The sequence below is a fragment of the Gnatocerus cornutus genome, chromosome 4 (assembly GCF_029298725.1).
Source record: "Gnatocerus cornutus isolate USDA-ARS CGAHR chromosome 4, icGnaCorn1.1, whole genome shotgun sequence".
In the NCBI taxonomy this organism is placed as follows: Eukaryota; Metazoa; Arthropoda; class Insecta; order Coleoptera; family Tenebrionidae; genus Gnatocerus; species Gnatocerus cornutus.
In genome coordinates, this window is record NC_142236.1 from 16,396,618 (window position 1) to 16,417,117 (window position 20,500).

General features: G+C 34.4%; 1 protein-coding gene and 1 long non-coding RNA gene across 2 annotated transcripts; both read left to right on the forward strand.

The window, feature by feature from the left end:
• Positions 1 to 215: 215 nt before the first annotated feature.
• On the forward strand, positions 216 to 1,152 carry LOC148176434 (cytochrome P450 4g1-like). The gene is made up of 4 exons (XM_088034800.1): positions 216 to 443; positions 492 to 651; positions 703 to 882; positions 929 to 1,152. Exons 1-4 carry the CDS (start codon positions 420 to 422, stop codon positions 1,090 to 1,092), a joined length of 528 nt encoding a protein of 175 aa, XP_087890926.1. The 5' UTR covers positions 216 to 419; the 3' UTR covers positions 1,093 to 1,152.
• Positions 1,153 to 14,311: 13,159 nt separating this feature from the next.
• LOC148176435 (uncharacterized) lies at positions 14,312 to 14,878 on the forward strand. Its single transcript, XR_015770065.1, has 2 exons — positions 14,312 to 14,547; positions 14,701 to 14,878. It is a non-coding gene; the product is annotated as an uncharacterized LOC148176435 (long non-coding RNA).
• Positions 14,879 to 20,500: the final 5,622 nt, after the last annotated feature.

Sequence of the window (20,500 nt, forward strand, 5' to 3'; positions counted from 1 at the left end):
CCTAGAACTTCTGATATTCAAAAATGCGTTGGAGCCTCGAGAAACTTAAATATGTTCTTTGATTTTTCTCCTACTTGTTGCAGATCTGAAGAACTCATTGTCGCGCGGGCGTTGAATCCTTTGTTCTTTTTTGACTGGATTTGGAAAATGACTTCTAAACACACAACCCTGACTGTCATAAAAGAAGCTTACATACGGCAGATAAGAGAAGTATGTAGCTCAATAGAAGAAAACTATTTATGTTCATGTTTTAGACAATTCGCCGTCACCAAAATTCTAAAGTCAGTGATGGGAACGATTGTATTAGCCGCGTTGTGGATGGAGATTACTCCACAAAAGAACTTGAAGAGGAAATTGCACTTCTCTTTCTTGCAGGAAGTGAAACTTCAGCTGTTGTTGTAGGATACGTTCTTTTAGCAATGAGCATTTATCCAGACATTCAGGTTGTATAGTTCATTTTGACCAGAATCAGCTTTTCATTTTAACCATAGACGAAACTCTACAAAGAACAGACAAGTTTTCTTAACAGAGAATTAACTCTTGAGGACCTCAACAATTTACCCTACTTAGAACGAGTGATTAAAGAAACCATGAGACTTCTTCCTCCAGTTCCATTTGTAGCACGCAGCGTGGATAAAACCTTTGAAATAGGTTCGCTCTGTAGATTGATCTACAAACATGTAATCAAAAGTGTCATTTTAGATGGCCAAGTTTATCCGAAAGATTGTATTGTTATAATTCTAATCCAGTTTATCCACAGAAGCCCTGAGTACTGGTCCGAGCCTTTAAAGTTTGATCCAGACAGGTTTTTACCTGAAGAAGTTGAAAAGAGGCCACGATGCTCATATCTGCCGTTTAGTTTCGGATCTAGAAACTGCATCGGTAACTACATTACGTCTGAAAATACTTGCTGACTATGTAGTTGCAGGTTTGAAATACGCCATGATGAATATGAAAATTCTATTATCCAAAATAATCCAGAATTTTGAAGTTCTTCCCGGACCATACAAATCGTTTATCGAAATTAAAACAGTTTTTCATATTCTTCAGAAACCTGCAAATGGGGCGGATGTTTTATTAAGAAAAAGATGAAGTAATTCTACCGAGAGTAGTAATTCTACCTAGTTTAGTAAAGTAGGTGATGGCACTGATAACTCTATAAAAACAAAGGGCAAAGAACCCAATAAAGATCAATTTCATTTAACCCCAATTCTTTTCTTTTTATTCTTCTCTTACCCTACAACGTCAACGTGTGACGTCACAAAGGGCCCAGGTTTAAACCATTCTCGTAATGAAAAGTTTTTTCTAAAAATTAAAATTAATAGGTATTATTTTCTCTAACATAATATGTATAACTCATTAAAGCATAAAAATGCATATCCCTAGATTTTGGGACTTTTTACATACTTTGCTCTAGTTTTGAAAGAAAGTCATGTAATTCCAGGTGAGCGGAGCACCTGCTGAAAAATTGAAGTGATCAATAGCCTATACAGCCGGTACAAGGAGGTAGAAGAATGAATTTCACGTATTACAGTTGTAAAGTGACAATTTTGGGTTAAACGGGAAGGTGTTAAGGCTGTTCTACCCCTCAATTAAAATTCGTGTTTTGAAAAATATGCAACCCAACATACTAACCATTTGACACATGCCAATCATCCATAAGGGTGAAAATCGTCTGTAAAATTAGCATATTTTCTACCGCAGTATAGTAGCCAGCTTTTACCATGGCGTACCTGACTTTTAGAGTCCAATGTTATCTTATTGCACTCATAATGTGGAGGGTGTAAACAGGCTATTGTGTCCGAAAATTAAAATTTACGACATCTTCAAGTAGGTAGAAAAATGTGGACCCGTGCCTCTTCCAGGTATTAGCTCGAGATTATTATTATTGATCCCTTCAATGTTTTCTTTTTTTTAAAGTTTTAATTTTTGTTTATTAATTTGAAAAACCCGAGAGACATAAAATTTTCAAACTTCTTCATTAGATTGCTCTAACCAAGGTTGCCACACCATGAAATAGGTTGTAAAGAAAGCAAAGTGAACAAAATTCGCCAAACAGTTAACATCAAAATGATTTTTCATACTTACCGGTCGTCTTTATACATATTACCACTCCAAATAGATTGTTTAAAAAAACCTTTTAGTTTAACGACATTTTAATGTACTACTAGTAGCCAGCTTTTACCATGGCGTACCTGACTTTTAGAGTCGAATATTATTTTATTGCACTCATAATGTGGAGGGTGTAAACAGGCTATTGTGTCCGAAAATTAAAATTTACGACATCTTCAAGTAGTAGTAAAATGTGGACCCGTGCCGCTTCCAGGTATTAGCGCGGGGACTCAAGATGATTGTTGATCCCTTCACCGTGTTTTTTTTAATGACGTTGATAAGCTTTTAATTTTTGTTTATTAATTTAAATTTTAAACAAGTTAAAAAAATCGAGGGCTATCAAGTTTTCAAAATTTTACAATGAGATCGAAAAAATTAGCATCATTTTAATGTTGGAACGTGTATTTTACATAATAATAAAGAATTTTTTAATCACTTTTTGACATGGCAATGTAAAGCAACCTTTATTGTCATTGTGACTGACTGACTGACATACAAAGTAAATTTCTGACATTGCTGTACCGTTTATAAATTTTAAGGTTATAAAGACAAAGGACAGTTTACAATTTTACAATCAATTTGATGTGGGAAATTTTAATTTTGCGATAGTAATTCAAAATTTAATATCAACAAGATGTCTCTGAATTTGTGAAATAAATTATAAACATTCGTTTCCTTTACAGGTACCAAATAGTTACAGCAGGTACCAAATAGTTTTAAGGCTTAATTAGAGTACTCACTATACAAAAGCATTAAACCGATAAAATAGCAGATTCTGAGATTTTCATATTTTTTACTCCTTTTGTGTAAAGAGTTCCCGCATTCTTAGTCTTTCTAATATCTACGATTAAAAATCGACCGACTCGTAATAAAATTCGATACTCGTCCCGTCCATTTCATTTATCTGTTGTACTTTTGCATAAGTACCCCTAAATAGAGCATGTTAGATATTTGGTATTTATGCAATTTTTTTATACAGAGTATCAACAAATGTTTGTCCATCAAATGATGATCTGTGATTAAACAATGAATTCGTGCTTGTAAAGAGGAGTTTTGAAACATGCTTCCTGATGTTTTGGTATAAGTTACGCATACACATCGAAAACACACATTGATGGTCAAAGAGATTTTGTACTAAAAATAAGCCGAACTCGATTAGTAAATCAATCTCCGCCAATGTTTTCTTCGTTGCTCGGACCGATTTAAATAAGTTCCAAGACAAAAAAAAAACAGCTACCGTACATGTTGTGTGTACAAAAAATCAGACCCTTTTGAGATGTTTATGACTGTGTCTCTCGACTTAATGGTTATGGTTTTGTCCCCACGAAACCGACGTACCAGAAAACAGGAATCGTACCCATAGTTTTAAAAATTTATTTTGCGAAAACCAAACAGCCGAAAAGGACGAAAAACGGCCAGTTTGTTAGTTTGGAAACTCGTAGATTTTTCTAGCGGGACAAAAGGAGCGAAAAAAGTACGGTTCGGACGTGAGAATTTCCTTAAATTGGCATCTTGTCGAAATCGAACATCTTAACTTCAGAGAGAGGCTCACCCAGCGCGTTTTAGTATATGTAGAGTCAACTGGGAAGTCTTCTCTTCTGTTTATAGTGCACAATAAATTGTTCTTGTTAAGGGGACATCTAACAAACTGTAACGGTAAATTCTGCTTCAAAATTCTGCGTAAAGGAAAAATTATATGAAACATTTTAAACATCCAAACGTAAAATGTCAAAGGTCGGAAAAACCGAGGTCTGTGGGTATAAAACTGTCGATTCAACGCGACGGAGAAGAAATGCAGCATTAGTTTGAAAGTTCTTTGCACAAATATTTCACAAACAAAAAAGGGACACATGTTTTAAAACAAATGTTGTTTTTTTATAAATAAGTTTTGCCTACATAATAAGCAAAATTAGTTTCAGGTGTACGATCAAAAGGAATTTGAAATAGTAACAAAACTACAAAAAAACTACAAAACCAAAAAAAGAAACTACTAAAACAAAAAGAAAATACAAAGAAAAAAATAAAAATATACAGAAAAAAACATGAAATGTTTACTCAAACATAAAAACAAAAAGAAAAAACAAAAAATAAGTGAAACGCCCACTAAAGGCATTTCTTTACCATTTCGGGTAACATGCATGACATATAAAAGTCTTTTAGTTTGATTAACATTGCGTCACAAAATTCTTCATCCTTGAAAATAATATCATATAAACACCCCTTTGGAGTCCAAACTATGAAAAAACAGTATCTGCTTCTCGTAACTAGCAATTGTCTTTAGACTTGATAAAAAATACTGTTGGGTTTTATTTAGTGAAATCGTGTTTGTTCCAGTGATCAAACAAAATTTTATTTTTTTGCAAAAATTCTTTCCTGCGGTGTCAAATTTTCGAGCCTATTGTCGCCTATCAGCCCATCTGGTGAGGCTACCAAAAATGGATTGTTCTGACATATGAAGAGTCCACCCGGGAGAAATTTTGGTTCATGTGGGGGTGAATCTCCACAGTGAATGTCCAGGTTCATATTTTTTTGTTGTTCTGGACAACATTCTTTCTCCTTTTCTTCCAATAACTTATACGCGCAAGCCACAGCTTTGGGTTCGTTTTCAATGCCACAAAACGTGTATTTGTTACCCGAAAATTTGATTTCTATTATTCATGCTGCCACCTTCGCTCTACTTGTACTTGGTCGCAGTTTACAAATTCTACCAAAATTACTAGCCGTCAGTCTTTGTTCTCGTTCACAGTGCCACAAAACACTGTTTCTTTGATCCGTTGTGGCCAATGAAATATTTAAAACTTTTTCCGGTGTTTTCCGTAAGTCATTTAAAAATTTTATCTACTTTTCCTCAAAATTAAAACTTTTTAATACCCAAAAAGGTAAAATTATAGTTTTCTATCCACGCCGACGGGTCAAAAACTGACCACTTTTGTTATCAAATTTTTCATCAAGAATGGATCAAGAGTGGCGATGATTTTCTTGATTTTTAATTTGATAATGCACCCGCCTTCGCCCGAAAATTGAACTGCATTCATTAATAAAGTTAGTTAAAAGTTAGTTGACTATAACTATGTTGTAAATCAACAAATCGCCACACAATAGAAAATAATTACGTAGCAATAACCTTTATTGAGGGTTTTACACTGAGGCTCGTCTTTGCCTGAGGCGAAAGAAAAAGACAGACATTATTTCGAAATCGCTAAAATTTCAAAAGTTTAACAGCCGCCCTAATTAATAAATTGACTTTTTTCTTGCGCCAATCGGTTTGTTTTGAAAATGTGTAGCGTTGTTACTAAGTCAAATTTTAATAAAGAAAAATATAACTTTCTAAAATCGAAAAATAGTATATTATGAAACGCGTTTCATAATGAACATTTTGCCGCACGCACGTTTTTAGGACATGACGAGCGCAGCGATGAGTGTCATAAAGTAGTAAGTGCGGCAAAATGCATTATGAACAAGTATCATACGCTATTTTTTCTATTTCGCCTTATTTTACACGAAAAATAAATACACGAATTTTAGGGTAGTTGGCATTTGCAAAATGTTCAAGAAAAAAAATCTAATTTCAGTCAGTTTGACAGGTGTGGCGTTTTGAGGTTACCGGAGCGCAAGAGAGCCAAGAGAGCGAAGATGTTGATCATGATTATCTAGGTTCTCTTGCATCCAAGGGTTTTTCTCTGATGAATTATTAAGCCAAGGACAACAAGAAATAATAGTGTATTGATCGATTTATCATGGTTTTTCATAACCAAAATCTAAATTGTCAACGTTGACGGCAGGGTGACGGTTTGTCTGCTGCAAACCTAAGAAAAATATAAGTTCCTAGAAATATTGGCACGGGATTGGTTCATTACGATACCGAAATACGCTCAAACGCGTATCGAAATATATTTATTATGAACGCGAAATAGAAAATAGTATATTATGAAACGCGTTTCAGAATGAACATTTTGCCGCACGCACGTTTTTAGGAGTGTCATAAAGTAGTAAGTGCGGCAAAATGCATTATGAACAAGTATCATACGTTATTTTTTCTATTTCGCCTTATTTTAAACGAAAAAACTCGATTTCGAAATCTAGGGAACTTTAGGGTAGTTGGCATCTGCAAAATGTTCGGGAAAAAATTCGAAGTAGCGAAATCCAATTTCAGTCAGTTTGACAGGTGTGACGTTTTGAGGTTATCGGAGCGCAAGGGAGCCAAGAGAGCGAAGATGTTGATCATGATCATGATAGTTCTCTTGCATCCAAAGAGTTTTTCTCCGATGACTTATTAAGCCAAGTACAACAAGAAATAATGGTGTATTGATCGATTTATCATGGTTTATCAAAACCAAAATCTAAATTGTCAACGTTGACGGCAGGTTGACGGTTTGTCTGCTGCAAACCTAAGAAAAATAAATGCTCCTGGAAATATTGGCACGGGATTGGTCCATTACGATACCGAAATACGCTCAAATGCGTATCGAAATATCTTCATTATGAACGCGAAATAGAAAAAAATATTTATAAAACCAAGATATAAATCTCATAGGGTAACGTCACTACAACTTTTTGTGCTCTTTCAAACACAAAAAACCGCATTTAAATAGCTCTTTTCGTTTTCGCGCAATTTTGTACGAACTTTTACATTGAAACGTCCTATCTTCAAATATGAATAGTTCAACCTTAAAGCCTACGTTCACAGAGTACATCCTGGCGTATTGTTCTTCAAGGCTTCCTGAATACTTTAGAAAAAGATTAGGGACTTTGATAGTGCTACTTACAGTGTATAATAAAACTATGATGCTGATACCGAAGACGGCGCCGATGACCCTGTATAAAACTATCAGTGAGTTAAGGTTTCGCACGATATTCTCAACGACACTGAAAAACAATAAAATAAAAAGAACAATAAAGATAGACGTGTTTATCAATACCAATTCTTAATTTTCGCCCAACATCTTTTTGGAACTCCTTCTGATAAAACAACGTTTCGTCATTGACAAATCCGTTATCAATTCCATTCAAAAAATCGATGAGAATGTAGGATTGAAATCGTAGCGCACTTAAGATGTAGTACGCCATGAGAAATGGAACCAGTGTCATAATAAACGCCGGAATATATTCTACTCGGTACGTCCACGATAAAAGTGGCTCCCACTGTGGGAAAAACTTCGCAAAGATGGCGAAAGGAAAGAAAATATCAGCGTCTCCCTTGACTGGCTGCATGCACGTGAATGCGCAAATAACGATCAAAATTGTGTTCACCTCAGAGTAAGGTTAAAATAGAGAGCTTCCAAGCGAATTCTTTTTTGGGAGGCAACGCTGACTGTTTTCATATCCCAGAATTCAAGATTGCCAAGTATGTTTTGATACAGTTTTGTCACCAGCGGAATCGTAGTAATCGAAACAAGAACCTAAAAACAAAATCAGGAGAAATTCTTTCGAAAAGTACTTACAGAAAAAAGGCAGCCGTAATTTGATAAAGTACCAGAAATCAAACTTTTGCAAAAATAGAATGGTTTGGAAAAGCAACAACACGCCAATGGTGATGGTAACAACGCCTGTTGAGACTTTCATGAAGATCTTTTGGAACGCATCCACATAAATGAGACGGAGGAGCCAGAGATGGTCATCTGGAACCAGAGAGGTTAAAGTTGTATTGGTGTAAAAGTCGTACCTTTTTTGGAGAAGGGAACGACTTTTGGAGCGCCATCAACGTGCATCTTGTCATACAAATAAATGAATCTTTTACTAGTAGTATTTTCATTATAATGTTGTTATTACAGAAACTAATCATAGGAAAATAATTAATCGACCCGGAATTGTACTGCATTAAAAACTGTTAGAATTAACTTTTAATGGTACATGAAATCATCAAGTCTAGCAGGCGTTCTCGTTGCGTTCCGATAAATAGTACTAAATTATACATATGTATACAAGGGAGAAACGTTTTTTTTCATGGTCCACCATGAAATTTTTTTCACCATCTTGGAAGAGGGTGGTCCCCCAGAGTACCAAAAAAAATTTTCAGACTCTCTGTTTTCGCAAGAGGACTAAAAGAAAATTAGGAAAATGGCAACACTGCTAAACTGTTCCTCCAATAATTTTAATTTCCAGTATTCAAATCCATAGTAACGTTGCTGTTGTATTGTTGGCGTTAGTCAGGTCGGTTCATGAATGAGTATTGTAACTATGGTTTCATGTAAACGATCGAGATTGTTGATTTAAAAATCTTGTTAACAGTTTTCAGAGATTTCTTACAAAATTTTTCCGATTTTTTTGTACCGTACCTTTACACAAAATGTCCTTTAGGTAACAAATGCATTTGAACCTAAAATTATTGCACAGAAATCTTTAATTTTGGCATTAAATTTTTACTCTTCAATCTATCATATTTCGAAAAATTGAAGACATGGATTTTTTTAACATTTTTCCGGTGATCTATGGCAATGTCCGATAATACAGTATCACGATGGTGCGTGACTTTCCGAACACCCTGTATGTATAAAGGGGCTCACCTAAAACTATCGAGTTCAATATCTTTGTTATTTAAAACACATTTTCATGAAATTAAAATCTAAGATAACTGAAATGGGAGAGATTGTTTTGGCGTTTCAAACGACACTCTTTTCTTCAAAAGGTAAATTTTGTTAGTCTTAATTTAAACTAGAATCATTTAAAATTAATCTTATCTTATAAAGCGACAATAATTGTAAGCGTTTTCTAAAAATTAAGCGTCTAGCAGGTTTGGTTTTAAAGAAAAAGAGCAAAAACTAAACATGGTGGTAGCAGTTGCTGTCGTTTTTACATTTTTGCATTATTGTGACTTCTTTAGTCGATTTTTAGGCCATTTCTAGTGACTTCTCCTTTTTATTTTGACATTTCCTAGCTTTCTTCATTTTCATATTTTCTGCATTGCTTTTCGAGAAGGTTTATTCTTTTTCGTTAGATTTCTGTCCCATTTTTATTAAATTCTCTTCACTTTAAGCCATTCTTCGTTTTGCCATTTTCACCATTTTTATTTTTGTTTCTTTTTTAGTCGTTTTTTGTCCCTTTTTTTTAATTTGACTTTTTTCTCGACATTTATTGACATTGTTTATTTTGCCATTTTAGCATTGTTTTCATAGATTCATAAATTCTCTTTAGATTTTTTGATGATTTCCTTTACAAAACATTGACCTTTCTTTAAATTTTACAATTTTGTCGTATTCTTTAGATTTTCCTTAGAATATCCGAGTATTCGGCAAATTTTTTTTAGTTTTTTTTGGATTATTAATTTATCCCCGCGCTGACGTGTAACTGCGTCGCGAGCTATTGGGGATAGAAACGGGCAATTGATAGTCGTAACCTAAACAAATCTTGAATTTGAATCCGAACAAAAAAAAATGCGTTTTGGGATTTTATAATAACATCTATCGAGAGATCATTCTCAGTTACCTTTGGAATTCCACAGCCGTGTTCTTACTTGCCACTTTGACAAGCTGCCAATTTTAAGGTTATAAGATGAAAACTGTCTTGCAAATAATGGAAAGCAAGAGAGCGTGTTTTGGTTAGTTTTTGATAAAAGAACTTTTTTCAATATGAATCAAACATCAAAATCGTTTATTACAATTTTTACTAAATTTCCAGCAAATTACTTGACAGAAAGAAAAAACTGTTTCTTCAAAGACATGACTTGAAATTTCAAAGCCAACCGAGGATGAGTTTTTATTTGATCTGTCGATACAAATACCGGGTGTTCCAGCGACTGCTGAACATAGGGAAATAACATGGGAAAATGAATTAAATTTTTTTTCCTGCTCTCTCGAACTTCCAAATTGAATTTGGTCAGCGGTGGATTATTCTTTGAATGATTCTCAATCAGACCGTATTTTTTTAAATTCGATGCTTTTATGGCATTATTCAAAAAAAATCTAATTAAAAACGGTTAATTTTGAATTTCCCGCCGGAATGACGGTACAATTAAAATTGAATATTTGTCATTGTGACGGCAGAGTTATCACCGTGAGTCCAAACTAACCTCACTTTTTAAAGATTTGGAGATTCGTTTTGGATGACTAACAACGATGTCTAACGTTTCAAAACTCTTGTTCTAAGCTCAAATTGTTGATTTCCGACGTAGGTAACTTCAATCTGTGCAAAAATATGGTTAAAATTTAACAAAATGTTGCGAGAACTTTGAACTCTTATTAAAAACAAAAACACTGATGTTTGGCTGTGTTCTTCTGTCCGACAGTCTCTGCCATATATTTTTTGTCGTTTAAAACATGCACCTGGACTCTTGGCGAAGCAAATAATCGGTTAACAGAGCGTTTGACAAATGAGTGCATTTCAGTTGTAGCATAAATGCTGCTTATTCTATTTAGTTACAAACTTTGAAGATTGTTTTTAAAGCAACTTTACTATCATTTCCAAGGGCAACATTTATTAGATTTAGTCGCTTTCCTGATTGTTTGGTAAACAAACCCATTTGGTTCAAAAAAGTAGAGTATTAATTGAATAGTGTTACGCAACAAGGTCCAGCCACTGTCGTCTAAAAACGGAGATCATGGCTATTCAAGCCTTAATTTTACCGATTCTGTGGTGCAAAACTGTAGTAAAACTGAAATAGCACCTCAGAAAATGTGATGGCGTTAAAGGAACTAAATCGTTGGGATCGTTGCTAATATGCGTAAGTGGTCGTGAATTGAGACAACTTTCAATACCAGCTAAAACTGTTGAATATTCTTCAAAAGTCAATTTTTTGTTAATGACGATTTTGTAAAAGTGCTTCTTCATTGACTTAACAGCTGATTCTCAAAGACCTCCATGATGTGGGGAACGTGCTGGTATGAATTTTAAATCAATTTTCCAGTTTACCATTTTCTTGAAAATTATGTGCTTGTTGCTCTTTATAAATTTGTGGAGATCTCGAAGATAATTGTTGGTGCCTGTAAATGTAGTAGCATTGTTGGAATGTAGTCTTGGACTGCCTCGTCTTGCTATGAAACGATGAAAAGCAGAAAGAAATGTCTCGATGGTTAAATCTGTTACAAGTTCAATATGTATTGCCTTTGAACTAAAACAAACGAAAATTGCAATATAGCCTTTGCTAATGTGCACTCTGCCTCTTCTTTTGCTTTCTCGTATCTGTATGGGCCCTGCGTAGTCGATTCCAGTTACTTCGAATGGTCTGGTTGGAATGATTACCCGACTCTTTCGTAAATTACCCATAAAATGTGTTGAAATAGATGGCTTATGTCTAAAGCAAGTGATGCATTTATAACTAATTCGTTTAGCTGTTCTTCTTCCATCTAATTGCCACAAGTTAAGTCTCACTGCGGCTAGAAGATGCTCTTTGCCACAATGTAACAAACGTGTATGTGTCTCTTCCATGATTAAATTGACGATATGATTATCCTTTGGCAAGATTAACGGATGGCGTTGATCTTCCGGAAAGTTTGAATTTTTCAGACGACCTCCAACTCGTATGCAATTTTTGTTGTCCAAGAACGGATTTAGTTTGAAAATGGGGCTCTTCTTAGACACTTGTTGACCCTTTTGCAGTTGTCGAATTTCGTCTTGAAAATGTTCTTGTTGTGTAGCTTAAATAATACATTCCAAAGCTTGTTTAAGGTTATCTGTCGTCAAATGTCCATTGATCTTGTTCTCTGGATAACGCAAGTTATGGCAAAATCGTTTGCAAAATCCGTGGATTTCAACTTCTGTCGGTTCATCAATTAATAAATGACGATTTACGTTCAGTTGTCTTAATGCTGATAGTTGTCCTTTAAACTCTTGCCATTGTCTTAAAATATCTTCTGGAATCACGACGTCCCAATTAGTTTGCAACTACCATAACATTTATAAAAATATTTTGGCCTTGATAGTTATTGGGCTGACTAATCCTAATGGATCGTAAATCTTAGCGATCTGACCTAAGATTTCTCTTTTCGTATTGCACTTATTTGTAGAAACGTCGATGTCGTATTGAAAAACGTTTTTTTTTGGATTCCATAAGACACCCAACGTAGGTGTTGCTAAGTCCTTGATAAATCTTAACTCAAATTCGCTTTTGTTGTCTTCTCCGATGATCTGATGAACATTTGAATTCCATTTTCTTAAATGGAATCCCGCTGACTCTAATATCGTTGAAACTTCAGTCTTGATTTGCTGCAATTCTTCTATGTCACTGCATCCAGTAATCATGGCGTCGACGTAGAAGTCATTTTGAATTACTGAACTTGCTTGTGGGTATACATTCTTGTTTTCAACTGCTAGTTGAACTAAACATCTGATGGCTTGAAATGGAGCAGAAGCTGTTCCATATGTAACGGTCTTCAGCTTATATTCAATGATGTTCTTATCTTCTTGATTTCTAAATGATTAAATATGATAAAATACATTGTAAATCTTGATCTTCTGGTCTTATCAAAATTTGTCTGTACATCTTTTCTATGTCTCATGTCATGACATAACGATGTTGTCGAAATCGAAGCAAAATATTAAATAAATGTTGTTGAATAGTGGGTCCAACCATAAGAATATCATTCAAAGATGTTCCGTTGTCGCTCTTGTGTCATGCATCGAATACTACTCGTAGCTTGGTTGTAGTACTTACTTTCTTTCAAAACGGCATGATGAGGTAAATAATAAACCTTGTGATTAACATCTTCTGTTACTTGACTCATGTACTCTAGTTTTTCATATTCTTTGAGGAAATCCTTGTATAATGATGCAAATTCTTGGTTATACTTCATTTTTCTTTCCATAGAAATCAATCTTGTCTCTGCTGCTGCTCTTGTACAACCCAGTGTTTCAACATTGTGTTTGAGTGGTAGTGCTACTACAAATCTGCCATTGGAATTTCTGGTAGTTGTGTTTTTGAAATGTTCTTCACATAGTAGTTGTTCTTTCGAATAATGCGGGTTTTCTGGAATAGTTTCGGTTATCCAAAATTCTTCGATTTGATCATTAAGTGTTTGCATGGTAGCATGTAATGAATGAACTGCTGATGTGTTTTGAGTTTCAACAGGTCCAGAAATGATCCAACCATAATGTGTTTCTTGTAGGACTGTAAAATTTCTGATGATGTATTTATTCGCAAGACGTATGTGCCGTGCTAATTCTGCGCCAATTAGTATGTCCACTGGATAAGGTTGGGGTCCCAATGGTCAATCGCCGGTCGGCCGAGTTGTAGTCATCGAACCGTGATTAGGATTAGAGACCCCCTGTTGTGAGGGGCTGTAAATCAGGGCAACATTGAAGTGTTGGTTGCCGACTTTTTGAAAATTGGGAATCATTTTTAGATGACATTTTATTTTTTTCTAAAGAAACTATTTATGTGGGGAAAAAACCAAGGAGTTTCCCGGATGTAGAATAAAATTCCTCATCTATCGAGTCGTAGTTTAAGCAAAATTCCTAAAACTGTGTCCGTAAAACGACATGGCGTTTTTTCAGTTTTTATTTTTTTTTAAATAAATTTATAAGGATATTTTAAAAATCAAGGAGTTTCCCGTGTACATTTCGATGTTATCTACACGTACAAAAGAAATCAAAACTCCAGTTCTTAATTTGAGCCCGTAAAAAGCAATGGCGTTTTGCGCTATTTCCTATGCACTTCGGCCGGGGTAGGACAGAGAGTTTTCGAGGTTTTCTCTACGTTAGCAAATTAATGATGAAACACCGAACCAGTCAGTTTGTTGATTCTCTTTCTATAATCAAGTAATAGGAACCATTTTTATATAGCAGTAAATTTAGTAAAAACAATGTTTTTTTTTGAATTTCGAAATTTGCATCATGCCAACTATTTTAAATTTGGCGGTTGTCTGTAATGGTTTTTATCGCGCAAATTTGGTTAGAAAACTGTCATCTATTTAATCGTTGGACAGACCGTATCTAACTTAGAATAGATAAGAAATAAACTATTGTCGAGACTTATAGTATCTTCCTGATGATGGATGGTCGTAGAAAAAATAGTGTACATAACTCGTCGGAAAGTGTCTTTATTGCACTCGTGTAATATCTGCACTCGACTGGCGACTCTTGCATCTACACTCACACTCTGGTCATTTTCCGTACTTGTTGTGTAAATTTTTATTATTATAGATGTTTATATTGAATGTGCAGTTGCTGCACGAAGCAAACGACACACCAGAAACTCCAGCAGTGTTTTCAGTTCTCACGGCGTTACTAATATTGTACGAATTGTTGGAATTGGATCTTACAGGTCTGTCAAAGTGTCTGCTACTTCTATTTTATTTTTTAAAGAATCTTGGATAAATCCCTCCGTTACTGCGGAAGATTTCCAACCACCATGTCTTTTAACGGCTAGAAAGTCAAGTCCTTTGTTTGCTAATAACGTAGCACTGCTCCTACGAAAACAATGGCCAGTATATTGATGAGGGTTTGGAAGTTCAAGATATTTGCCGATCAATGATGGAATTTTCCCAATGGTGTTTATACCAATAGGTAAATTTATACATTTTCCTGCACGATAAGTTAGAAATAGTCTCCTGTTGTCAGTTACAACTTGTAGTTTTAATTTCACAAAATGCTTTATTATTTCGACCCATTCCCTTTTGGTTATGGCAAATTCCCGTTTAACCTTAGTTTTTGTTTCAGGAATAGAAACCAAAATTATGTCATCTTTAAAGATAAAATCACCAATCATCATCTTACAAATTTCTTCTCGGCGGCAGGCTCCAGAAATTCCCATAATCAAAATCGTCTAAAATATAAATGTTAAATTTTTGAATGTAAATTTCTGAATAAACCCAAACCACTCACTTTCATCAAGAAATATTCTTTATTAGGGGCCTCTGTCAAAAATTTTGTAATATGTTCTCCTTCAAGTATTTGGGACTTTTTTGGAATGTGATGTTCCGTTTTCCTTTTAAGAAGGGCAAGCAATTTTGGATATTTCGAGATATCTATATCCTTCTTAATATTCAAGCAAGATCGTATCATGCTATAAATTGGCCACAATGTGTATTTAGTAGAACATATTTCTTCAAAATAGGCCACCAAGACGTTTTCACAGTAATTTTTGATCTTTTTATCTTCGCACCATTTGACAAACTGAGAAAACGTACTCTCATAACTGGGGCGTGATTTGTCGACAATAAATTGTTTATTGCAGCAGTTGCCGCACTTTTCACTTCGGGTGGTGTACACTCGAATTCAAACTCTTCTTCCGAAGACATGGTACAAATCAATACAAATCTTTATTTTTGAACTTTTTGCTTGATAGAATTGACAACTGTCAACTGGAAAAGCAATTACCGACTTCAGCAACTTGATTTTTTTATACCAACAAATGCTAACTATGTTGGCGAAAATTTGTTACAAACTTCGTGCAAAAAATGTTATACAAAAGACGTCCGGGAATAATTTTGCCTGATTCGTGCGACATTCCTTCACTCGTGCGCGGGGCGCACTCGTGTTGAAAGAGTCGCACTTATCTGCAAAAATTGTATTCCCGCACTAATCATTAACTCTATACTAAAACGTGTAGGGTAACCCTCACTCTAAAAGTTGAGATGTTCGAGTTCGACGGTGTACGTACTTTCAAAATTATCTCCTCCCGAACCGTACCATTCTCGCTCCTTTTGCTCCGCTAGAAAAATCGACGAGTTTCCAAACTAACAAAGTGGCCGGTTTTCGTCCTTTTCGGCCGTTTGGTTTTCGAGAAATAAATTTTTAAAAATCGTTTTCGTTCGTCCGGCTTTGCTGACGTGGTAGACGTTTCAAAATGCTTTAATGTTCGTGGGGACAAAACCATGACCATTAAGTCGAGAGACTCAGTCATAAACATCTCAAAAGGGTCTGATTTTTTGTACACACAACATGTACGGTAGCGGTGTTTTTTTGTCTCGGCACTTATTTAAATCGGTCCGAGCAACGAAGGAAACATTAGCGGAGATTGATTTATTTAATCGAGTTCGACATCAAGGTGTGTTTTCCGTATGTATGCGTAACTTACACTTAAAAATCAGGAAGCGCGAATTAATTGTTTAATCACAAATCATCATTTGATGGACAAACATTTGTTGACACTCTGCATAAAAAAATTGCATAAATACCAAGTATCTAATAGGCTCTTTTTAGGGGTACTTATGCAAAAGTACAACAGATAAATGAAATGAACGCGACGAGTATCGAATTTTTTTATTACGACTCGGTCGATTTTTAATCGTTCGGCGGCAGTAGATATTAGAGAAACAAAAAATGCAAGTGCGTAAGGCTTAATTGCGGGAACTCATTACACAAAAGATGTAAAAGATAAGAAAATTTAAGAATCTGCTAATTTACCGGTTTAATGGTTTTGTATAGTGAGTACTGCAATTAAGCCATAAAATCACTATTTGGTACCTGCTGTAACTGTAACTTGACAGCGGAGCTTCAAATATTGCCCGAGTGTTATGACCAGTATTTTTTACGTCTCTTCTTGGGATCTGAAGTGGTATCTAAACAAACAGCCCCTTCCGGGTGACGAAGACTTTATTACTTAAAGCATAATCAAAGAAACGAACGTGTAATCAATTTCGACTTTCTAAATTTTAATCCCTTCCCGACCTACTATAACAATATACTACAACAATAGCGTTTCGAAACAATACGATTTTTCATTAATTTTTCGCATATTGGGATATTTCTCGAAACAGTTACCGATGGAAATTTTATTGCAAGCGTGTGATTTTGGTACTGGGAGAAGTTACAAAAAAAAACATATCTACAAATAAATCCTAACTTATTCTGTTCTGATGATATAAATAAAATATTCTAAAAAAAATATATTTAATTCTTAATTCTAAATCGACGTCACCCCATTCCCCTTCACACAATTAAAAAAACGATCATCACACAGCGATAGTCGCGATAAACAAATATGAATTTGACTAAAACAATAAATTAACAAGGTATTAAGAAGTACCGATGGTCGTTTTATTGTAGTTTAACAAAAAAAGAAAAACGAACCGTTCATCATAAATACCCCAAAACGTAAGTACCATTTACGACTCGGCCGACATTTAATCGTTCTAAAGCAGTAAATAATAGATATTAGAGAGACTAAAAATGCAAATGTGTATGATTTAATGAACGTACTTATTACACAAAAGGAGTACACCATCACAGCACTTGAGTTTTGTTATTTATGAGTATTTATAAGTACCGACATCCACTTCACACCCTTTCTCACCAGAAAAAAACCGACCATCAGACAGGGATAGTCGGGTGGCTCATTTTACCGATATTTTTCATCAATAACAAAATCTGCTATTCGGTAGTTTGGTACTATTGTGTAGTGAGTACTCCAATTAAGACTTAAAGTCACTGTTCAAGCAGAGATAAGGAGGAGGTATATAAGGATTTGTTAAAATAATGTTCACTATAAATAAACCGATAAATAAATATGAATTCGAAGAAAACAATAAATTCACAAGGAATGAAGAATGCGAAATCTCTGAAGAATGAGACCGGACATCCTGATGATCGTTTTATTTTAATCTAACAAAAAAAAAACAGAACCTTAAATACCCCAAAAAGTACGTCTATAATTAAACAATGTTTAAATACATAAAATATTGAATCACTAGAAAATCAGGGGCAGTTAGAGGAAATCACTAAAAATCAGGAGAAAATATTAGAACATCGGGGGTCAATCATTAGAAAATCAGAGAAAATCACTAGGAAATTAGGGAAAATTCGACGAAATTCCAAGAAAATCAGGGGAATTTGGACGAAATTACAAGAAAATCCGAGAATGTTAATCGAGAACACAAGGAAATCAAGGGAAGTTTGTCGTATGCCATTTTTGAAAAATATTAACTTCTAGGATTAATCTTCCTGAAAAATCAGTGTGTTAGTCTTAGGAAATCACTATGAATCAGAGGAATTCATTACGAAATCAGGGAAGCTTTGACGAAATACAAAAAAACAAAGAAAGTTAGACGAAATCGATGGAAAATTATTAGAACATCAGGGGCATTCAATAGGAAACCAGGGATTGTCAGACGAAATCACAAGGAAATCAGGGAAGTTAGGCGAAATCAAAAGGAAATCAGGGGAAATTAGCGAGAAAATAAAAGGCAGTTAAGTGTGTGCCATTTTTGACAAGTCATTTTATCAATAAGAAATCACCAGACAGACAATATGGGAAAATCATTAAGATATCAATAGAAAATCAGGAGTTAGAAGCGACATCAAAAAAAAAATCTGGGAAAGTTAGACGAAATCACACGGAAATCAGGGGAAGTTAGACAAAATCACAAGACAATCAGCGACAAAATCAGGTGAACTCAGCCCCTGGTCAATACCAATTTATAAATGAATAAACTTAAACAAACAGGTCGTTTCCAAACAATGAATCCCAAAATATAAATTACTGTAACCCATTTATAATTATTGCTCACATCTTAAAATGTTCTAAAGTTTTTTGACTCGACCATTTTTCTGTATGTCCATTTTAAATATGACAGCGAAAATCTCGAAAGTGTATAATAATTTTTATTATAGAGAATATTGAAATGCAATGTTTATTTGCGATTTAACGAATTTACAGGCGATTTCTGTTAAGGCATAAAATGGTTGGGACCCATGACAGGTACCAGAGCTTCTCAAACGCAAAAGCGACCGTAAAAGATTGGACAAATTTTGTAACTTCAATCATCTCCGTTAACATCATGGCTACGTCAATATTCTATTTATTTATAATTTTTTTATTTCTTTGATTAAATAGAAATTTAGTAAGAGAGCGAACTCTGTTATTCTTTATAATCTTTTTTGGACCAGTTTTGTAACTGCTGCTCTATTGTCGATGGTTTGTTGTTTTCCTTTTCCACCCCTGTCATCAGATGTTTTGAACAAAGATCGAGAGTCGTACCGCATCACATTCACAAAAGAAAATCGTAAATTGGGTAATTAGGAGATGATTATTACTGATTTACAACAGCCTCATTTTATGGCTTAGAGGACACCAACTCAGAAATCGTCTGTATTCATAGAAACTCACCAATTTATATAAATTTGCGAGATTCTGTTGTATATTTTTTTCTTGCTATGACGTGGTGCCCAAATGGGAGACTACACCGTGTGTCTTATATTTTTTCTTCTTTTATTGTATGAGTAATAGAATTTGCAATAGACTCAGAAACCACGAAAGACGAAGCCTGTCTGATTTATGAATTTTCTGCGTAGTACTGTTAAATTTTTAATAGCAAAGCGCGTTGGTTTTAGAACCTTAAAACCTTTTATTCTTTTTTTGATTCTAAAATTTTCAGGAAAATCTACATTTTGCCATGCGTAATTATTTCTATCAGAGTTTCAAAAAACGAAAACCACAAAATATGAAGTTATCTTAACACTTTCTTTGTTAAATGTTAAATGACAAAATGCAATTAACTAGGTGGCTATCGGAATTCTTTAGAACTCGTTTTTTTTGTAAACCTAATTTTTCCGAGGCCATCTTTGTTTCATAGTATATCAAATAAACAATCTCAAATTAAAATCCAACGCCACGGAAAAGCGAGGTTCACGAAAAAAGAGGTCTACAGAATTCCGAGGGCCACCTAGTGTAAAATACTATTGTTTGAAATAAATTGGTTCTTCAAAAAGGCCAATCTTTATTTTGATTGGTTTTGAAGGTTTCTCGATTCGCTTTGTGCATCAAACTGCAATTTTAATTAGAAACGAAATAATAAAAAAGTTATTCGAAGCAATTACGAAAAATGATCAAATGCCCTCTATTGGACGATCCAAATCAGTTTCATCTTTAAAGAAAACAGTTTTTAAAACTTTAGGTTAATCACAATACTTATGAAGAAACCACTGACAAAGAATAAAAAACATCTAAATCAAAATAATCCAAATTTGAACAATTTGGCACTGTTAAACCCACATTTTTCTACCAAGATTATTCTTAAACTAACGGGAACTCCGATAAAGACATTTTTGACCACTTGTTTATAAGCGGTTTTTATTCTCAACTTTTCATTGCAATTGGTATTGAAACGAGCTCACCCCAACAATTTAGTGGCGCACGGCGATTTCTGCAGAAAATTTTAAGAATTTTTTTTTTCCAAAACGTAGACGTTGTCTGATAATAAAGTTAAAATTTTTGCACTTTATTTGGGTACACCTGTATACATACAAATACGTTTGTAAATGTAAATATGCTAGTAGTGAAAAAAAACAATTAATATAGTACTAAACCATCTAAGTAAAAACATGCTATCACATTAAATCTAATCTACATCTAATCTGGATCTAATAAATCTAGATAAGTAGTTCAGAAAACTTGCAAACGAAACTTTTCCAAGTAAGAAAGTAGTTCAATTAGTTAATAGAAAATTTAAAATTTTACTTTTTTTTATTCAATTTTTTGAATAGTGTTCTACTAATTGAATAAAAGAAATGTCTTCCT

Bases quoted from the DNA above. Each gene is read 5' to 3' on its own strand.
- LOC148176434 (XM_088034800.1), top strand. From the start codon at position 420: ATGAGCATTTATCCAGACATTCAG. The intron at 652-702 runs GTTCGCTCTGTA...GTGTCATTTTAG, and splicing joins GGATAAAACCTTTGAAATAG to ATGGCCAAGTTTATCCGAAA. The intron at 883-928 runs GTAACTACATTA...ATGTAGTTGCAG, and splicing joins CGGATCTAGAAACTGCATCG to GTTTGAAATACGCCATGATG.